The 23058-nt window shown below is 32.9% G+C and overlaps 2 protein-coding genes across 6 annotated transcripts in view; one reads left to right on the plus strand and one right to left on the minus strand.

Moving 5' to 3' along the window:
* Nucleotides 1–23058, minus strand: part of LOC142220845 (uncharacterized) — a 175657-nt gene that overhangs the window by 40513 nt on the left and 112086 nt on the right. Inside the window, exon 3 of one of the 4 annotated variants that reach the window (XM_075290222.1) lies at nt 16350–16380. The exons of the other annotated variants lie outside the window; for them this stretch is intronic. The gene's annotated coding sequence lies outside the window, so the exon portion shown is untranslated. The remainder of the gene's footprint in view (nt 1–16349; nt 16381–23058) is intronic. 4 annotated transcript variants of the gene reach the window in all.
* The window catches only part of PGRP-LB (Peptidoglycan recognition protein LB), a 58370-nt gene that overhangs the window by 1514 nt on the left and 33798 nt on the right, over nt 1–23058 (plus strand). Inside the window, exon 1 of one of the 2 annotated variants that reach the window (XM_075290228.1) lies at nt 20542–21725. The exons of the other annotated variant lie outside the window; for it this stretch is intronic. Coding sequence (XP_075146343.1) covers nt 21689–21725 — 37 coding nt within the window. The 5' untranslated portion in view covers nt 20542–21688. Of the gene's footprint in view, nt 1–20541; nt 21726–23058 lie in introns of those variants that run through there. 2 annotated transcript variants of the gene reach the window in all.

Here is a 23058-nt window from a genome sequence, read left to right on the forward strand (position 1 = left end):
ATTTCTGAGGGTTTCAAAGCTTCTCTAAGTGGTTTCACTATAATGTGGAACGCCGTTCGGACTCGGCTATAAAAAGGAGGTCCATTGTCATTGAGCTTAACATAGAATCGGGCAGCACTCAGTGATAAGAGAGAAGTTCACCACTGTGGTATCACAATGGATAGTCTAAGTGAGCCTGAAATAAAGGGTGATACGGTCAAAATTTGGTCAAGGGAAAACGCGTGTAAATCTGTGAAATCGTTTATTTAAAAAATCAAATTAAATTTCTTTTTCAAGTTCAATTAGTATAAAATTCAGGAAAAATATTCAGTTAGGCGTTCGATTTTCCAAATCCGAATTGCCGGGCCTCACGCTTGACACCTGCCATCAGATTTTGTACAGCCACCTTGTCCACCTTCTTCGCCGCAGAAAGCCAGTTTGCCTTGAACTGCTGCTCGTCCTTAGCAGTTGTTTTGGTCTTCTTTAGGTTCCGCTTGACAATAGCCCAGTATTTCTCAATTGGGCGGAGCTCTGGCGTGTTGGGAGGGTTCTTGTCCTTGGGAAACACCTGCACGTTGTTGGCGGCGTACCACTCCATGGCCTTTTTAACGTAATGGCAAGATGCCAAATCCGGCCAAAACAGTACGGAACAACCGTGTTTCTTCAGGAAAGGCAGCAGACGTTTATTCAAACAATCTTTCACGTAAATTTCTTGGTTGACAGTCCCGGAAGCTATGACAATGCTGCTTTTCAAGCCACAGATACAGATGGCTTGCCAAACCAGATATTTCTTTCCGAACTTTGACAGTTTTATGTGCTTGAAAATATCTGCTATCTTTCCCCTTCCTTTTGCCGTATAAAACTCCTGTCCCGGAAGCTGCTTGTAGTCGGCTTTGACGTAGGTTTCGTCGTCCATTACCACGCAGTCAAACTTCGTCAGCATCGTCGTGTACAGCCTCCGGGATCGCGCTTTGGCCGTCGTATTTTGTTCATCATCGCGATTTGGAGTCACTACCTTCTTGTAAGTCGATAGTCCGGCTCGTTTTTTGGCTCGATGCACGGTTGTAGACGATACACCCAGCTTATTTGCGGCATCTCGGAGAGAGAGAGGTTAAGGTTTCGCTTGAAACTACCGGCAACTCTCTTTGTCGTCTCAGCGGCATCCGGTTTTCGATTTCCCCCCGATCCAGACTTTCTGGCTGTCGACAAACGTTCCCCAAACACTTTAATTACATTTGAACGGTTGATTTGGCAACTTTTAGCGATTTTGCCCGCTTTACGTGTGAGTAGCTCGGATTTTCGCGATGCGCGAGCAAAATTTTGATACGCTGCTCTTCGTGCTTGGACGCCATTTTGACAAATGAAGAGTGAATTCCAAAATCAAAATAGGAGCAACATTCTACACACACACACCTTCAAAATGAGGGGTGTTCAGAATTGAAAGAAATACGTCAAGTTTATATTGACCAAATTTTGACCGTATCACCCTTTATCGGGCTGCCACTGTACCTAACCTAACCTATGGGGGCTATATAATTGGACCGATATGGACGAATTTTTGCATGTTTTCTAAAGACTAAATACTTAGACCACGTACCAAATTTCAACCGGCTCGGATGAAATTTGCTACTCCAAGAGGCTCCGGAGGAGGTCAAATATGGGGACTATATATAATTATGAACTGATATGGATAAATGTTTGCACGGTTGTTAGGAACCATATTCTAAATCTACGTACCAAATTTCAACCGGATCGGATGAATTTTGCTCCTCCAAGAGGCTATGGAAGTCAAATCTGGGGATCGGTTTATATGGGGACTATATATAATTGTAGACCGATATGGACCAATTTTTGCATGATTGTTAAAGACCATATACGAAAACCACATTCCAAATTTTAATTGGATCGGATGAGTTTTGCTCCTCCAATAGGCTCCGGAGGTCGAATCTGGGGATCGGTTTATATGGGGGCTATATATAATTATGGATCGATATGGACCAATTTTTGTTTGGTAGTTTGAGACCATATACTAACACCATGTACCAAATTTCAGTCGGGAAAGATGAAATTTGCTACTTTTAGAAGGTTCACAAGCCAAATCTGGGGATCGGTTTATATGGGGGCTATATATAATTATGGATCGATGTAGACCAATTTTTCTTTGGTAGTTTGAGACCATATACTAACACCATGTACAAAATTTCAGCCTCATCGTATGAAATTTACTTCTCTTAGAAGGTCCACAAGCCAAATCTGGGGATCGGTTTATATGGGGGCTATATATAATTATGGATCGATGTAGACCAACTTTTGCATGGTTGTTAGAGACCATATGCTTACACCATGTACCAAATTTCAGCCAGATCGGAAGAAATATGCTTATCTTAGAGGCTCCCCAAGCTGCAAGGCCAATGTGGTCCATTTGCAACACCATCCGACCTACATCAATAACAACTACTTGTGCCAAGTTTCGTTCGGAAGTTATCGTGATTTCAACAGACGGACGTACGGACATTCTTGGATCGACTCAGAATTTCACCACGACGCAGAATATATATACTTTATGGGGTCTTAGAGCAATATTTTGTTGTGTTACAAACGGAATGACAAAGTTAATATACCCCTCATCCTATTGTGGAGGGTATAAAAAAAACTTCATTGGTGTAAATTTCTATTTTCCGTCTTGTGTGAAATTATGTTTATATCGGTTCATATTTGGGCTTATATCCCCAAATAAATAGATTTCCAGATTTGATCTTCCGTTTTAAATTTTTGGGCATCTAGATACCGAAACTTTTATCCAATTTTCTCCAAATATAGGAATCAATATGTATTTTATGTCCATAAAGAGATATGCCAAATTTGGTTTATATCGGAAAGACTTTGATATAGCCTTTATAGACGCTTGTATCCCGATTTAACTTCTTCTAGAGGGGATAGAGAAGTTTCTTTCCGCATGAAAATAATTCGATTGTAATCGACTTAGTAGTAAGATTCGCCATTGCTGAACTTTTAGTCGTATATTCTCAATTAATTTTATTAGTTGTAGAATTTCAGCATTTCGTATCTTACGTATTTTACCATCATTTCTCTATGTGTAGAAACGAATGCTAACAAATCAATAAGGTACATCACCCATTTGATTATAGCAAGATGTACAAGATGATGACCTTCCCCTTTAGTTTTTCCCCTTTTGGTTGAGATTTATGTTATTTTGTTTATTTTGGTTTGCAGAAATATATCTATATACAATTAAGAAATATTCAAAACATTTTCATAAATGTGTAAACAAGTGGGAGTTCCCCTATATATTTGTATATTTTTGTCAAAAAAAATTGAACTTATTACCATCTGCTATGTTTAGTTAGAATTATTTGCAGATCTGAGAATTGAACCAGTGTAATTATACCCTACAAAATATTAACTTAATATTAAGATTAAGAATTCTTAATTCTATGCTTAAACTTGTTTCGTCTTTAAATGAGTGACCTAATCCTCTTTGAAATTTTCCTTTTTCGGTTAACCCTTATACTACGTTGGGGTCATTTGATGACCCATATCGTATTTTTCAACACCGCATATCTTACTGTTCGAATATAATTAACAATTTCTATCACTCAGTGCATTAATTGGTAACATATGCTGAATTCATGCTGAGTACACAGAAAAAAATATCACCAAAATATTTCCAATTAAAAAGTTAATTGAAGTTGAAAATTTTTTCAATTAATAAATTAATTGATACAATTAACTTTTTAATCACGATAGAAACATTAAGTTAATTAAGTCAATGATTGAAATTTTTAAAATGTTTAATTAAAAAATTAATTGATACAATTAACTTTTTAATCAAATTCGGAAGACAAATTCAGTTAAAAAAAGTGCTGATTTTTTTTAACTTTTTTAATTAAAAATGTATTTCAAACTATCATTTGTTAATCCAAATAAAAACTCTAAGCCAATCTAACTAAGTAATTAAAAATAGTTACCTTTTTTAATTAATAAATTAATTGCGTTTTGCAATCAACATCAATTAAATTTTTAATTGAATCAATTAAAAATTAATTGAATTTTGCTGAAAAAATCAATTAATTTTTTAATCAAGAATTTTTTCTATGCCCAATTAAAACTGTGATTGATACTATCATTTTCGTGATTGAAGACATTTCAATTAGAAAATTAATTGGATCAATTAATTTGGTGATTGAATCAGAGAAAAAATTTTTTGTGTGTAGTAAGAACTTTTAATTATAATCCAAAAGTAAGAAATTCGGTGATGAAAAATACGACCTAATACCCAACGTAGTATAAGGGTTAAATTGATATGTCTCTGAAGTGTGTCTTAGGCAAATTTTACTGAAAGTATTTGGAGTTCAAACTAGTTCGGCAATAACTTCATTACACTTTTTTCCTTTATTCCATTCTACTCTGTTCCCATAGAGGATTTATAAGAAAATTCCATTATCTTCTATTGTTACATATAAATTTGATTTCTTCCAATAACTTATTCAATCCTTTGGGATGCATGCACCCAGAGAAGGAATATGATCACCTCAAACATGTTTTAAGAGCAAAATATTATTTTTGGGTGGTGACCATGTAACATGGTTTTCGCAACCATGTTATTTTCTCGGAAATCATGTATCTGATTTCGGCTAGCAGGTTATATTTAACGAGAAAATAACATTTTAGAGACAAACATGTTACATGGTCACCATACAAAAATAACATTTTGCTCTTGAAACATGTTTGAGGTGATCATATTCCTTCTCTGTGTGTGGAGACAGATTTCTGGGGTCCTTAGGGGTTACAATCTAGAGCAGTTCTTTAAATGCTTCTGGGACATTTGCGTAGTGTGTGTCCTATCCACTTCTATGTTCGTTTGGTTATTCGTCTGTTGTATTCAATAATTAAGAATTTGAAATTTTATTTGGCAAATGATGCCGCAAATGATTGCATTTTTATAGGAACTGCATCCGTCTTATTTGTTTTGATTTCAAGACCGACTTCTTTTTACAGCATTTCTACAAACTTATGAACTAAACGCGAGTATAAGGTTCACTGACCGTACACAGAAGTTCAATATGAACCCAATTCCCAAAAGCATTAAAGTATTTTTATGCCCTCCACCATAGGACCTCCAGATTTGGCTTGCGGACCCCCAGATTTGGCTTGCGGATCCTCTAATAGAAGCAAATTTCATCCGATCCGGCTGAAATTTGGTACATGATGTTAGTATACGGTCTCTAACAATCATGCAAAAATTGGTCCACATCGGTTCATAATTATATATAGCCCCCATATAAACCGATCCCAAGATTTGGCTTGCGGAGCCTCTAAGAGAAGCAAATTTCATCCGATCCGGCTAAAATTTGGTACATGGTGTAACTATATGGTCTCTAACAATTACGCAAAAATTGGTCCACATCGGTCCATAATTATATATAGCCCCCATATAAACCGATACCCCGATTAGAATTGCGGAGCCTCTAAGAGAAGCAAATTTCATCCGATCCGGCTGAAATTTGGTACATGGTGTAACTATATAGTCTCTAACAATTACGCAAAAATTGGTCCACATCGGTCCATAATTATATATAGCCCGATCCCCAGATTTGCCTTTGCGGAGCCTCTAAGAGAAGCAAATTTCATCCGATCCGGCTGAAATTTGGTACATGGTGTTGGTATATGGTCTCTAACAACCATGCAAAAATTGGTCCACATTGGTCTATAATTATATATATAGCCCCCATATAAACCGATCCCCAGATTTGCCTTTGCGGAGCCTCAAAGAGAAGCAAATTTCATCCGATCCGGCTGAAATTTGGTACAAGGTGTTAGTATATGGTCTCCATACAAAATCATACAAAAATTAGTCCATATCGGTCCATAATTATATATAGCCCCCATATAAACCGATCCCCAGATTTGGCTTTGCGGAACCTCTAAGAGAAGCAAATTTCATCCGATTCGGTTGAAATTTTGTACGTAGTGTTAGTATATGGTCTCTAACAACCATACAGGAATTGATCCATACCGGTCCATAATTATATGTAGCCCCCATATAAACCAAACCCCAGATTTGACCTCCGGAACCTCTTGGAAGACCACAATTCATCTGATTCAGTTGAAATTTGGTATGTGGTGTTAATATATGGCCTTAAAAACCCGCAAAAATTGGTCGAAATCGGTCGATAATTATATATATATATAGCCCCCATACAAACCGATCTCCAGATTTGACCTCCGGTGCCTTTTTGAGAAGCAAAATTCATCCGATCTGATAGAAATTTAGAACGTGGTGTTAGTATATGGTATCTAACAACCATGCAGGAATTGGTCCATATCAGTCCATAATTATATATAGCCCCCATATAAACCGATCCCCAGATTTGACCTCAGGTGCCTTTTGGAGAAGCAAAATTCATCCGATCTGGTTGGAATTTGGTACGTGGTGTTAGTATATGATATTTAACAACCATGCCAAAAGTGGTCCATATCGGCCCATAATCATATAACCATATAAACCGATCCCGAGATTTGGCTTTGGAGCCTCTTGGAGGAGCAAATTTCTTCCGAGTTAGTTCAAATTTGGGACATTGTGCTAGTATATGACCGTTAACAACCATGCCTATGGACCTAGTTAGGTATGGTCGGTCTATAATTATATATATCCCTCAGATAAATCGATCCCCAATCACACAAAAATTGGTCCATATCAAGTTCATAATTGTATATAGCCCCCATATAAGCGACGCCTATATTTCAATTTTGGCTCTCTACGTACCGTGCAAAAGTCCATATCGATTCGTAATTATTTGTAGACTTACCTATACATACCTTTTTTGTCAAATATATACCACGTATGGACTAACTCACAATTTAGAAAACGATGTTAAGAAGTTTTAAGATACCTTGCCATCGGTAAGTATTACTACAACCCAAGAATTCGATTGTGGATGACAGGCTTTCGAAGAAGTTTCTACGCAATCCATGGTGGAGGGTATAGAAGATTCGGCATGGCCGAATATATGTATACACTTTTTTTTCTTTTGAGTGTACACTCAAAAAAAAATTTACTTGGATACAAAGATTTTGACCTTTTAAGGATTTTGGTATTGATTCCGAGCCAAAGATACGGGTTCTTTAAAATAAGGAATCTATAAGGATCTATAAAATTAAAATTAGGATACAGATCTCATTTATCGAATTTTCATTCTATTTTTCCGGTATATTAATAAAGCTATTCACGTACAAACAAGTGCCCCTTTAACAATCCAAATTATGAGGGATACTTCGAAGTACAAAATATTTTCCTAATTGCAAAAAAAAACTTTAAACCAAAGATGCTAAATCCTCTAAATAAGTCTTAGCCTATATTTGAAGAGTTTTTATCTTAAATCTAAGATTCAATATTCCAGTTAATTTAAGGACGATTTCTTTAAATTAAAAATGTGTTTCGTTACTTTAAGAAAAATTTGCCTTAGTTTAAAGACATGCATCTTTAACGAAAGGATGCAAATTTTCAAAATGTGTGTCCTAAATTTAATGAAAACATTTTTTGAAGCAAAGATTATAAACTTTCTTTTAATTAAAATTTCATTATTTTAAAGAAATTTGTCCTTAATAGTGTGTAAATTGCGTATCCTAAAATTGAGGTTACATAATCTTTAATATCACGTAAATATTTTTTGCAGTGTAGTTAACAAAAGTCCATATTTTGAATGTAGTCTTTTTAGTATTTCTATCTCGATTCAATAATAGTTTACGAATATGGCTACAAAATTTCAAAACAAATATTTCACTGTTCGTGTACAAAATCAAGGTATTGTTAAAGTTCATGATTGCCATCAGCGGTAACATCAACATCATCATTTGAGCTCATTACTTTTCCACCAAAAAACATATACCCAGAGTTCACTGAAAATACTGCCGGGATTCACATTTTGACAATGTTTTTTTCTTGATTGTTTTTTTCTGATTTTATTCCGTCCGTCCGCTAATAAAGGGGCCACAATGTGTAGCAACCTGCCTAAGAGTTCTTCCCCGTGAATTTTGAAAGTAATTAGCCTTCCACCACATCAGACGATAAACGAAACGGCACCGAATCAAATATTAAACCGTTGGGATTGGTTGTTTCATGTTTTGTTGTTTTGCAAGTATGTGTGAAAATACGAGCGAAAATAGTCTGTCCGGTTGCTAGTATGCAAGACTTGTATATTGTCACTTAGATAACAACTACGACTTTTTAGCCAAGCACAAGTGATTAAATGGTTTGAGGGATTTCAATCATTGTGTATGGTGGTGGTGGTAGTGGAGTCATAAAAACATTCGAATGTTTTATCTCACTCTTTTTTTCAATCATTCATTCATTCATTCATGCAAACAAGCCAATTCTTCTTCTAGATGATTTACAATGTTACTGACTCTCAGTTAGTACTCATAGTTTGTTTTTATGCGGATTTATTCACCGTATGAGTACATGTATTATTGATAACATGTATAGGGTTGCCATCATTTTAAATTGATCATTATACAGGGTATAATAAGTTTGTGCATTTGTATGTAACGCCAAGAAGGAGTAATCATAGACCAACCTTTTAGTATACGGATCGGCTTAGAATTAAATTCTGAGTCGATTTAGCGATGTCCGTCTGTCTGTCTGTCCGTCTGTCTGTCTGTCTGTCTGTTGATGTATTTTTGTGTGCAAAGTACAGCTCGCAGTTTAAGCCCGATTGTCCTAAAATTTGGTATAGGGTCCTGTTTCGGCTCAAACACGATCCCTATTGATTTTGGAAAAAATCGGTTCAGATTTAGATATAGCTGCCATATATATTTTTCACCGATCTGGTCATAATTGGCGTGTATATCAACCGATCTTCCTGAAATTCCGTACATCCCAATATTTTATGAGTCTCGAAAAATTTGCAAAATATCATCCAAATCGGTTCAGAGTTAGATATAGCTCCCATATATAGCTTTCGCCCGATTTACACTCCTTTGTCCACAGAGGCCAATTTTTTGCTCCGATTTAGTTGAAATTTTGCACAGGGAGTAGAATTAGCATTATAGCTATGCGTGTCAAATTTGGTGGAAATCGGTTCAGATTTAGATATAGCTCCCATATATAGCTTTCGCCCGATTTCCACTCATTTGCCCACAGAGGCCAATTTTTAACTCCGATTTAGTTGAAATTTTGCATAGGGAGTAGAATTAGCGTTGTAACTATGCGTGCCAAATTTGCTTGAAATCGGTTCAGATTTGGATATATCTCCCATATAAAGCTTTCGCCCGATTTACACTCATATGACCACAGAGGCTAATTTTTAACTCCGATTTAGTTGAAATTTTGCACAGGGAGTAGAATTAGCATTGTAGCTATGCGTACCAAATTTGGTTGAAATCGGTTCAGATTTAGATATAGCTCCCATATATATGTTTTTCTGATTTCGACAAAAATGGTCAAAATACCAACATTTTCCTTGTAAAATCGCCACTGCTTAGTCGAAAAGTTGTAAAAATGACTCTAATTTTCCTAAACTTCTAATACATATATATCGAGCGATAAATCATAAATAAACTTTTACGAAGTTTCCTTAAAATTGCTTCAGATTTAAACGTTTCCCATATTTTTTTACTAACATTGTGTTCCACCCTAGTGCATTAGCCGACTTAAATTTTGAGTCTATAGAGTTTGTAGAAGTCTATCAAATTCTTCCAGATCGAGTGATATTTAAATGTATGTATTTGGGACAAACCTTTATATATAGCCCCCAACACATTTGACGGATGTGATATGGCATCGAAAATTTAGATCTACAAAGTGGTGCAGGGTATAATATAGTCGGCCCCGCCCGACTTTAGACTTTCCTTACTGGTTAGATTTTGGGGTATTTTTTATCGAAGTTATAAAATTGCAAAAATGTAATAGGCTATTGTTAGAGTTTTTTTAGATTTTAATATAGTATTATATAGACCTTTTTTGAAAATAATGCAGGAATTTAGGATCATTATACCCTTCACCACTACTGTGGTACAGGGTGGTCATAGTTAGCGTGTTTATCAACCGATTTTCTTGAAATACCGTACATCCAAATATTTTATGAATCTCGAAAATCGTGCAAACTATCAGCCAAATCGGTTCAGATTTAGATATAGCTCCCATATATATCTTTCGTCCGCATTAGACTCATATGACCACAGAGGCCAAAGTTTACTACCGATCTTCGTGAAATTTTGCAGAGAGGGTAGAATTGACATTCTACCAATGCTTGGTAAATTTGATTGAAATCGGTTAAAATTTAGATATAGCTCCCATATATATCTTTCGTCCGATTTGAACTTATATGGCCACAAAAGCCAGAGTTTTGCCGTTATTTGCTTCAAATTTTGCAGAAGGGGTACGTTTAATAGTATCGTTAAGTGTGTCAAATTTTGTTAAAATCGATTCAGATTTAGATATAGCTCACATATATATCCTTCGCCTGATTTGGACTTATATGGTCTCAAAAGCCAGAGTTTTGCCCTGACTTCAAATTTTGCACAAGCGGTACTTTTAACGATACTATTGTATGTGCCAAATATGGTCCAAATCGATTCAGATTTAGATATAGCTCCCATATATATATATATATATATATATATATATATATATATATATATATATATATATATATATATATATATATATATATATATATATATATATACATATATATATATATATATATATATATATATATATATATATATATATATATATATATATATATATATATATATATATATATATATATATATATATATATATATATATATATATATATATATATATATATATATATATATATATATATATATATATATATATATATATATATATATATATATATATATATATATATATATATATATATATATATATATATATATATATATATATATATATATATATATATATATATATATATATATATATATATATATATATATATATATATATATATATATATATATATATATATATATATATATATATATATATATATATATATGTGTCATATGAGTGTCATATGAGTGCAAATCGGACGGGAGATATATATGTAAGCCATATCTAAATCTAAACCGATTTCAACCAAATTGTCCACAATTACCTATACTACTAAACGTACTCCTTGTGCGAAATTTGAAGCAAATCACGGCAAAACTCTGGATTTTGAGGCTATATAAGATCAAATCCAACGAATATATATATATATATATATATATATATATATATATATATATATATATATATATATATATATATATATATATATATATATATATATATATATATATATATATATATATATATATATATATATATATATATATATAATTCGTTGGATTTGATCTTATATAGCCTCAAAATCCAGAGTTTTGCCGTGATTTGCTTCAAATTTCGCACAAGGAGTACGTTTAGTACTATAGGTAATTGTGGACAATTTGGTTGAAATCGGTTCAGATTTAGATATGGCTTACATATATATCTCCCGTCCGATTTGCACTCATATGACCAAGGGGGCCAAAGTTATACTCCCATTTACGTGAAATTTCGCATAGATAGCAGAATTATTATTCTAACTATGCATGTCAAATTTAGTCAAAATTGGTTCAGATTTTATATAGCTCCCATATATAAGTACACCAGAGTTGGGGAAAAATGGTAGACTGTTTCATATTTTAGACCCATTTTCAATGGGATTTTCCTCCAATTGACTGGATAGTTTCCTCAGAGAATACAAATATGGCCAAAATTCTCACACTTTACACAAAATTCTGTGATGATTTCCCCATATCTTAGCCATATCCTACACACTGCAATACCAAAATTTCCACAGAACGGATGAGTTTTAAATAAGGCTCCAAGTCGCCCGACTATACCAAATAATATATCACAACCCACACTTGACCACATATCTTGGCGAGATCTAACCAATATACTTGTAAAATCGCCACTGTTGAGTAGCAAAAATTGTAAATATTACTCAAATTGTCCTATATCTCGAATACCAATGTATCGCCCGATAAATCATAAATGTTCTTTTGTACAACTGCATTAAAATTTCTCTCGCTTCATATTTCCAATATTTATACCCTTCACCACTACTGTGGTACAGGGTATAATAAGTTTGTGCATTTGTATGTAACGCCAAGAAGGAGTAATCATAGACCAACCTTTTAGTATACGGATCGGCTTAGAATTAAATTCTGAGTCGATTTAGCGTTGTCCGTCTGTCTGTCTGTCTGTTGATGTATTTTTGTGTGCAAAGTACAGCTCGCAGTTTTAGTCCGATTGCCCTAAAATTTGGTATAGGGTCCTGTTTCGGCTCAAAGACGATCCCTATTGATTTTGGAAAAAATCGGTTCAGATTTAGATATAGCTGCCATATATATTTTTCACCGATCTGGTCATAATTGGCGTGTATATCAACCGATCTTCCTGAAATTCCGTACATCCCAATATTTTATGAGTCTCGAAAAACTTGCAAAATATCATCCAAATCGGTTCAGATTTAGATATAGCTCCCATATATAGCTTTCGCCCGATTTACACTCCTTTGTCCACAGAGGCCAATTTTTTGCTCCGATTTAGTTGAAATTTTGCACAGGGAGTAGAATTAGCATTATAGCTATGCGTGTCAAATTTGGTGGAAATCAGTTCAGATTTAGATATAGCTCTCATATATAGCTTTCGCCCGATTTCCACTCATTTGCCCACAGAGGCCAATTTTTTGCTCCGATTTAGTTGAAATTTTGCACAGGGAGTAGAATTAGCGTTGTAACTATGCTTGCCAAATTTGCTTGAAATCGGTTCAGATTTGGATATATCTCCCATATATAGCTTTCGCCCGATTTACACTCATATGACCACAGAGGCCAATTTTTAATTCCGATTTAGTTGAAATTTTGCACAGAGAGTAGAATTAGCATTGTTGCTATCCGTGCCAAATTTGGTTGAAATCGGTTCAGATTTAGATATAGCTCCCATTTATGTTTTTCTGATTTCGACAAAAATGGTCAAAATACCAACATTTACCTTGTAAAATCGCCACTGCTTAGTCCAAAAGTTGTAAAAATGACTCTAATTTTCCTAAACTTCTAATACATATATATCGAGCGATAAATCATAAATAAACTTTTGCGAAGTTTCCTTAAAATTGCTTCAGATTTAAATGTTTCCCATATTTTTTACTAAAATTGTGTTCCACCCTAGTGCATTAGCCAACTTAAATTTTGAGTCTATAGATTTGTAGAAGTCTATCAAATTCTGTCCAGATCGAGTGATATTTAAATGTATGTATTGGGAACAAACCTTTATATATAGCCCCCAACACATTTGACGAATGTGATATGGTATCGAAATTTAGATCTACAAAGTGGTGCAGGGTATAATATAGTCGGCCCCGCCCGACTTTAGACTTTCCTTACTTATTTTTTATTAACATTGCGTTTCATCCCAGGGCGTTAGCCGATTTAAATTTTAATTCTGGAGTTTTTGTAGAAGTACAAAAAATTGTTTCCATTAAATGTATTTGTATCTGGAAATGCAAACTTTTATATAGCTCCCACCAAATTTTAAGTAGTTGAGATGGTAACACAAATGTTTGTCTACATAGTGGTGAAGGGTATAATATAGTCGGCTCCGCCCGACTTTAGACTTTACTTACTTGTTTTATTTTAAGACGCTGCGTTGCCAATTTTCCAATTTTTCCCTGCTGGCTGTTTTTAAAGTCTTTTTGCGGGGAAAATTTTCATTTTATGATTTTTAGCGGTTTTTAGTCTTTATTATTTTCGACTTGTTTCTATTGAAATATGGACAAAACTGTGTTTTTATCCAACCCCAGTTGCCTCAATAAGGTTTTCCACATATTTCAAAGCTCAATTCAGACATTAACCATTAATACTTCTATCAAATTATATTTGTATAAAAGGTTTTTGCTAATAGTTTTCCTCTTAATGTGTTTGAAGGAAATTGAATGTATTATATGACAATTATAATAATCTAGCTACTTCTGTGCATAACCTTTAGAAAGATGAGCAACAAAATCGAAGAATCTTAATATTAAATTAATAATGAATGAATTAACTATTAACTTTTGGTACAAAAAATATTTAGCGTTTTCTCTGGCTTGTTTTTGCTTTTTTGGGGGGAAATCTAGCTACGTGTTATGAAACAATTCAGGAACGCTGACTTCAAATCGCTATTTGGTAAGAATATCATAACTTTGATCTGTTAAAATTCAAAAGTAACTTTGGCTCGATACACTCAAAAAGCTGTAAACCCTCTAGGGCACTAAGGCAAATTTAATTCCATTTTAGTTCATTAGTTGTTATATCTAAGTTAAATTTTTCCAATATGAAAAAGTTTCCTTGGCTGCAATAAATTTCTGTGTGCCCTAGTTAAATAACTTTCGACAGTAGTTCAGAGGAATAAAACGTGGGAGTCGCTTGCAAAGAAGAGTGTACCTCAGATGATAATGAATCTCTAGGGAACTAAATCCAATTTATTATACCCTGCGCCACACTGTGGAACGGGGTATTATATGTTAGTGCATATGTTTGCAACATCCAGAAGACGAGATAGAAACATGGTGTCTTTGGCAAAAATGCTCAGGGTGGGCTCCTGAGTCTATATAGCCATGTCCGTCTGTCCGTGAACACATTTTTGTAATCAAAGTCTAGGTCGCAGTTTTAGTCCAATCGACTTCAAATTTGGCACCAAAACAAATACATGTGTTTTGGCTCAGAATAGAACCCTATTGATTTTGGAAAAAATCGGTTCAGATTTAGATATAGCTCCCATATATATGGCCCCAGAAGCCAGAGCTTTACGCTAATTTGCTTAAAATTTTGCACAAGAAGAACAATTAGTACTATAGTCAAGTGTGCCAAATTTTATTGAAATCGGTTCAGATTTAGATATAGCTCCCATATATAACTTTCGCCCGATATGGACTAATACGGTCCCAAAAGCCAGAGTTTTACCCCAATTTTGTTGAAATTTTGCACTAGGAGTACAATTAGTAAAGGGTGATACGGTCAAAATTTGGTCAAGGGAAAACGCGTGTAAATCGGTGAAATCGTTTATTTAAAAAATCAAATTAAATTTCTTTTTCAAGTTCAATTAGTATAAAATTCAGGAAAAATATTCAGTTAGGCTTTCGCTTTCCCAAATCGGAATTGCCGGGCCTCACGCTTGACACCTGCCATCAGATTTTGTACTGCCACCTTGTCCACCTTCTTCACCGCAGAAAGCCAGTTTGCCTTGAACTGCTGCTCGTCCTTAGCAGTTTTTTTGGTCTTATTTAGGTTCCGCTTGACAATAGTCCAGTATTTCTCAATTGGGCGGAGCTCTGGCGTGTTGGGAGGGTTCTTGTCCTTGGGAACCACCTGCACGTTGTTGGCGGCGTACCACTCCATGGCCTTTTTACCGTAATGGCAAGATGCCAAATCCGGCCAAAACAGTACGGAACAACCGTGTTTCTTCAGGAAAGGCAGCAGACGTTTATTCAAACACTCTTTCACGTAAATTTCTTGGTTGACAGTCCCGGAAGCTATGAAATGCTGCTTTTCAAGCCAAAGGTACAGATGGCTTGCCAAACCAGATATTTCTTTGCGAACTTTGACAGGTTTATGTGCTTGAAAATATCTGCTACCTTTCCCCTTCCTTTTGCCGTGGGTAAACAAGTATGGCATGAAGTATAAAGATTTACTGAATTCGTATTTCCCACAAAATAGTTCAAAATTTCTTAAAATTTTTCTCAACTTAACATAAAGGGTGATACGGACAAAAAAAGCTTCATATCGTATTCCTCTTGTTGGGAAATCCTACAAGCAAATCTCTAACAATTATAAACTTATGGTCGGTCGTATCACATAAACATATAATCCCAAATGATTTAAATTTGTTAAATTTATCTACAAGCAATCACTTATTGCGTATAAATGAGCAACGCACTTTCATGGACATGTGTTTTTCGATTCGTTGAACTTTAGCAAATTCAATATAATTTAACCGATACCATCAGCTAGGTCTTCGTCCCATAAAAAAAAAATCAATTTCCTCTATTGTAAGCAAGAATTCCTCGTCCCCTTATTTTAATAAAATAATGACATGAATAATTGATCTATTAACACCTTTCAGAAAAAAAGGGAATTTATCGCCCAAATCAAATTTGTTTGGTATTCATTTTTATGTTCTTCCCATTGATTTTTATTGTGATTATGTGGCGGTGTGGTGTTTTAATTATTTTTATATATTTGTTTTTAAGATAACAAAAGAGAGCAAAAAAATAGCATTTATACAATTGTAGATAAAAACCTACCACAAAAGCTAGAACAATTGACAACACAGGCCTGCAAAAAAATAAGATAATTTCTTAAAATTTGCTTAGTAATTAAATTAATGCAATTAGTGCTTAAATTAAACATTTTGGGGGAAGAACATTTCCTAATGGTACATAGGCCTAATCCATACTATAGACAAAGATAATCCCCCATGTTCTGGTATTCGCTATCGTTTTGCAATAATCTCTTAACTCTACACTCAAACAAAAAGTGAACCCTCTATGCAACTAAAGCCAATTAAATTCTTAGTTAATGTTTTGAAAGAGTTTCCTAGAATTTAATAATGTTTTGCGCATACAGAAAAAATGTTCATGGAAAATTTTCCAATTAAAGTCTTAATTGAGTTTTAATAAATATTCAATTAAAAACTTAATTGATTTAACAATTTTTTTTAATTGAAACAAAAATCACTCATAAAAATTAATAGTAATAAAAATTAATTTTTTAATTCGATGAATTAATTTTTTAATTGACTTTCAATGAATTTTTTAATTGATACTATAATTTCCGTAATTGAAGACATTCACTAATAGAAAAAGTTTCGTTATATTAACGAAATGTGTCATTAAAAGTGAGCCAATGAAACAAATTCGTTAATACAACGAAATGTTTCGTTATTATGACGAATTTTCTCTTAATCATCGTAACGTTTCGTATTATTAACGAATACTTTCATTGTATTAATAAAAATGTTTCGTTAAATCAATGAAAAATGTTCGTTGGCTCAATTTTAATGAAATTTGAAATTTGATTGCGGATGACTGAAGACTGTCATCCACAATCGAATTACCACATAGTCCATACGTGGTATATATTAAACTAAAAAAGGCCGATTAAATGCGTATATAATTAAGTTTAAAGTTTCTATAGAAATAAAATTTTGACAAAATAAAATTTTGACAACAAAGAAATAAAATTTTGACAAAATTTTCTCTAGAAATAACATTTTGACAATGTTTTCTATAAAAATAAAATTATGGTAGATTATTTTTGGCTCGAGTGGCAACCATGATTATGAACCGATATCATTTGCTGACACCATGTGCCAAATTTCAACCGGATCGGATGAAATTTGAAATAAAATTTTGACAAAAGTTTCTATAGAAATAAAATTTTGACAAAATTTTCTATAGAAATAACATTTTGACAATGTTTTCTATAAAAATAAAATTTTGGTAGATTATTTTTGGCTCGAGTGGCAACCATGATTATGAACCGATATCATATGCTGACACCATGTGCCAAATTTCAACCGGATCGGATGAAATTTGCATCTTTTAAAGGCTCCGCAAGCCAAATCTGCACTGAAAAAATAGTGAACCCACCAGAAAGAAAACTTTTGATTAATTTTAGAAAATTTTGAATAGTTTTAGAAATTCTTAACTAAACAGTATTACAAGCGCTGACATCACGTCGATATCACAAAAATAAGTAAATATTTTTCGACAAATTCAAGAAAATTTATTAGACATAAATAATTTTTTTCACTTTTTAAAGAACATTTTGCAGTTTGAAGGAAAAAGTTGGAGTTCAAAATTGCAAGAATGTCTTTAGTGAGATACGAAGTTCATGATGGACGCTGTTGTAGTAAAATTTACAAATTTAAAGAAATAATGAACTATTTTGTGAGAAGTACGAATTTAGTAAAACTTTTTACTTCATTTGTGTATAATTTTTTCCCGTCTTTTAGTTCATTTAACTAACGTACGCAAAAAATTATTAGAGTAAATGAAACTTTCTCCAAATATAATAATTTCATGAACTAAAATATAGTTAAATTGGCTTTAGTGAAATAGTGAGTTCACTTTTTTTTGAGTGTGGGGATCGATTTATATGGGGGCTATATATAATTATGAACCGATATGGACCAACTCCTGTATGGTTGTTGGATACCATATACTAACACCACGTACCAAATTTCAATCGGATCGGATGAGTTTTGCTCCTCTAAGAGGCTCCGGAGTTCAAATCTGGGGATCGGTTTATATGGGAGCTATAAATAATTATGGGCCGATGTGAACCAATTTTTGCATGGTCATTAGAGAACATATACCAACACCATGTACCAAATTTCAACCGGATCGGATGAAATTTGCTTCTCTTAGAGGTTCCGCAAGCCAAATCGGGGGATCGGTTTATATGGAGGCTATATATAATTATGGACCGATGTGGACCAATTTTTGCATGGTTGTTAGAGACCATATACTAACACCATGTACCAAATTTCAGCCGGATCGAATGAAATTTGGTTTTCTTAGAGGCTCCGCAAGCCAAATCGGGGGATCGGTTTATATGGAGGCTATATGTAATTATGGACCGATATGGACCAATTTCTGCATGGTTGTTAGAGACCATATACTAACACCATGTACCAAATTTCAGCCGGATCGGATGAAATTTGCTTCTCTTAGAGCAATCGCAAGCCAAATTTGGGGGTCCGTTTATATGGGGGCTATACGTAAAAGTGGACCGATATGGACCAAAATTTGGCTGCAATGAAGAGGTGATCGCCGAAACTGAGGCCTATTTTGAGGCAAAACCGAAGGAGTACTACCAAAATGGTATCAAAAAATTGGAAGGTCGTTATAATCGTTGTATCGCTCTTGAAGGGAACTATGTTGAATAATAAAAACGAATTTTGACAAAAAAATGTGTTTTTCTTTGTTGGACCGGGGACTTATCAGCCAACCTGTTAGTAAAGAATTTCTTAAAATTTGTAAATTTTAGCGCAAAAATGCCCATCTTGAACTTCATATGGCGCTAAAGACATTCTTGCAATTTTTAATTCCAAATTTTTCCTTCAAACTACAACATTTCCTTTATCAAGTGGAAAAAAAATGTGTCTAACAAATTTTCTAGATCTTCATGGTGGATACACTGTTTGAGTATATGTTATTAGGAGTGATCGTTTTCTGTTAATATTTTAAAATTTAATAAGAAACATTTTTTTGAAGAATTTTTTTCTATCATCAAAACCAAAATATCATCAAATACGAGATTTTTTAAATTTATTAGATTTTGATAAAATTTTCTTAAAATGTTGGTAAAAACTGAATAGAGAAAATAAGCAGAAAAAATTTTTCCTATTAACCCTGGACAGTCATCCTTCGTCAAAATGACAAGGCGTAATTTCATTTTCGATCTAAAATGCATTTTAGTCGATTGGGAAATGATAAATTTAAGTTATACAAATACAAATATTTTATGAATTTTTGTTGTATACTAATTAAAAACAAAATGAATAAGAAAATAAATTCAATTTTGGTTCACATTTTTGCTCACAGTGCAATTATAGCATCTTGAAATAAGCCGTAGTCAAAATGACGAAAGATGACGTTAGTGTATAAAAAATAAGGATGACTGTCCAGGGTTAAAGACTTAATTTAGTTTTAAAAAATATTCAATTAAAAATTTAATTGATTCAAGAATTGTTTTAATTGAAACAAAAATCAATCATAAAAAATAATAATATCAATTAATTTTTTAATTGGATAAATTAATTTTTTAATTCTTCAATTCAATTCATTTTTTAATTAGTACTATCATTTCTGTGATTGAAGACATTTCAATTAAAAAATTAATTGGATCAATTAATTTCGTGATTGAATCAGAAATTTTTTTTTTTGTGTAGTACACAAGTTTCAATTCCATTGCCACTCGAGTGGCAACCGTGAGTCTGAGACCAATATTTCCACGCGTTACAGAATAAAGAAAATAGTATACAACTTTCAATTCCAACCCATTGTGGTTGATATTAACGGCAGTTCTATTTAATTCATATGCAAAATGTCTTTACTTTGCTTAAGCAATATTCAAGTCACTCGAAAATTTCACTCAAATGAGTCTCAAAGTGGGATATACCAATCTTATGCCATAATCAGCTTCCCAAGTTAAAATACTGTTTATTTATTATTGATAGATACAAATAAAGATTAATGCTATGTAAACAATTACCAAAGGAATCCCCTTTTTGTAGACCATAATATTCACAATTGAAAATACATAGCCATAGTAGATAGATTGTGTTGATCTTAGCGCCAAAACAGAACATAGCAGACCAGTGCTACAATATCTTCGACCAACGAATCAAAACAAAGCATAGTAGTAGGAATTAACTAACTAGTCCCCTTAATAAATACCCACATTTAAGCAAAGCGATAACGCTTCAATTCTACTCGCGCCACAAACGTACCACACAGGCCGACAAGCAGTCAGGCAGACAGCGGCAGCATTATTTTTATAAATATTTGAATTTCCGACTCGTACCAAACATTTAACTTCCGAATTCGCAAGCAAACACAGTTTCGTTTTCAGTTTCGGAATCTAATAAAGCACCACACAATCAGCACATCACTACTACTAACACCAGTCCAGTATTAATGTGAGAATTAATTTCGATTTCGAATTTCTGCAGACATTCGCTCTGGTCTGCCAACGATATAGTCCTCATCGGTCCCTGTGTATCATCAGTTCGTATCTTTAACCGAAATACTTTAGTTCGTTCGTTCACTCACAGACTACACTCTCATCAAGCAAGAAAATAAAGATCTCAAAATGCATGAGAATCTCTGGTAGAGCTTGACTGGTTTAGTTTAATTAATCAAATGACACAGCATTTAACAGTAATATAAAAATTTACTTTCTTGTTTTAAAAAAAAAACAAAATAAAATAAAAAAAATTATAAAAATATGTGCGATTATGTGAATTGAAAGAAAAGAAGAAGAAATGCAAATTTAAATAAACAAAAAAAAAACAATAACTGCTTCAGTTGAAACGGAATAAAACGACATTTAAAGACAATGACTAAGTTCTAGACTTTTGTCTAGGGTATTGAAAGACGTCAGTTTAGGAAGTAATTACCCAGATTCTATTACAACTCATAAACCCCTATCTTTTAACAAATCGCATCAATCATCTACTATTTGTTTACAACAACTAAAGCCCCGCAAAGAAAAGAGAGTGAGAGGGTGAGCAACACTATCTGAGCAAACCAAAAAGTTCCTAATATAAAATTCCTCTTTAATCAACTAATGATTTTATCACCCATGAAAACTAGTTCCTAACAACAACAAAATCGCGAGATAATAAAATCCGCTTTCAATTATAAAAAAAACTAAATTACATTCAATGTGTCAATAGTTATTAAAAATCAATTTATGCACCCGCAATCGACCATACAAACGCGAGAACCAACAACAAATATATATGTACATACGTGTGTTTAATCACTCACAATAACGGCACAATCGAGTATTTGCAGCAAAACCAAAACAAACTACAATAACAACAATCACCATTCATTTAAGCTTACCTAATATGACAGCATTGGGCTTAGTTCTGTTATCGATGATGGGTAAGTTGTTGCTTTTATGTCAAATTTGTTATCATTTCGTATGGTAAAAATAGTAAGGTGAAGTTCAATTGAAAATGCTGTGATTGAAAGGCAATGACAAATGGCATTAGTCAAGAATGAATAACAAATAAAGTGCAAAAAATGAAAATTTTGATTGTAAGAGTAACAATAATAAGTCGAACCCAGCAAAAAGAATTGAAAGTTGATCCACAAAGAGTTATTTCTAAGCACATACTTGGATCCTCCATTAATTATTGTCCACTTCCGTTGAAGTTCTTTTGGGCAAAACTCAGAAAATACGCTATTTGGCCGTTTACATTGAAACTTAAATGTCGCAAAAAAGAAAAAAAAACCGCTGGGATTTAAACATGTGCCATTTGACATTTTCACTCCCATGGAAGTTCTTTTAATAAGGTCTTGCAAATTACGAGAATTTTCAAATTTTTACTGAGTATAAATGAAAAAAATCTATGCCAAAAATAACAAAATAAAAACGATTCACAACATTAAAAACATTGCAATTTGAGGAATAATGGTTTACCATCAACGGTTACCACAAATGGTAGAATTTCAAAAATGGTAGATTTGTTATTGTTCGGGAGATTAGTATAATTTTTGATGATTTGGTAGACTTTGCAAAGTATTCCCCTCCAAATAACTTCATAAATAAACTATATAAAATTTTAACAAAATTTTCTATAGAAATCAAATTTGGAAAAAAAAAAATCTATAGAAATAAAATTTTGACAAGATTTTCTATAAAAATAAAATTCTGACAAAGTTTCCTATAAAAATAGAATTTTCACAAATTTTTCTACAGAAATAAAATTTTAACTTTTTTGTTTCTATAGACAAAATTTTCTATAGAAATAAAATGTTGACAAAATATTCTATAGAACTAAAATGTTGACAAAACTTTCGATAGAAAGAAAATTTTGACAACATTTTATATAGAAATAAAATTTTAACATTTTCTGTAGAAATAAAATTTTGACAAATTTTTCTATAGAAACAAAATTGACAAAATTTTATATAGAAATAAAATTTTAACGAAATTTGCTATAGAAACAAAATTTTTACAAAATTTTCTATAGAAACAAAAGTTCGACAAAATTTTATATAAAAATAAAATTTTAACAAAAATTTTCTATAGAAATAAAATTTTAACATTTTCTGTAGAAATAAAATTTTGAAAAAATTTTCTGTAGAAAAAAATGGAAAATTTTCTATGGAAATAAAATTTTTACAAAGTTTTCTATAGAAATGAAATTTTGACAAAATTTTCTATAGAAACAAAATTTTGACAAAATTTTCTATAAAAAGAAAACTTTGA

The sequence above is a fragment of the Haematobia irritans genome, chromosome 1 (genome assembly GCF_050003625.1).
Source record: "Haematobia irritans isolate KBUSLIRL chromosome 1, ASM5000362v1, whole genome shotgun sequence".
NCBI classification, from domain to species: domain Eukaryota; kingdom Metazoa; phylum Arthropoda; class Insecta; order Diptera; family Muscidae; genus Haematobia; species Haematobia irritans.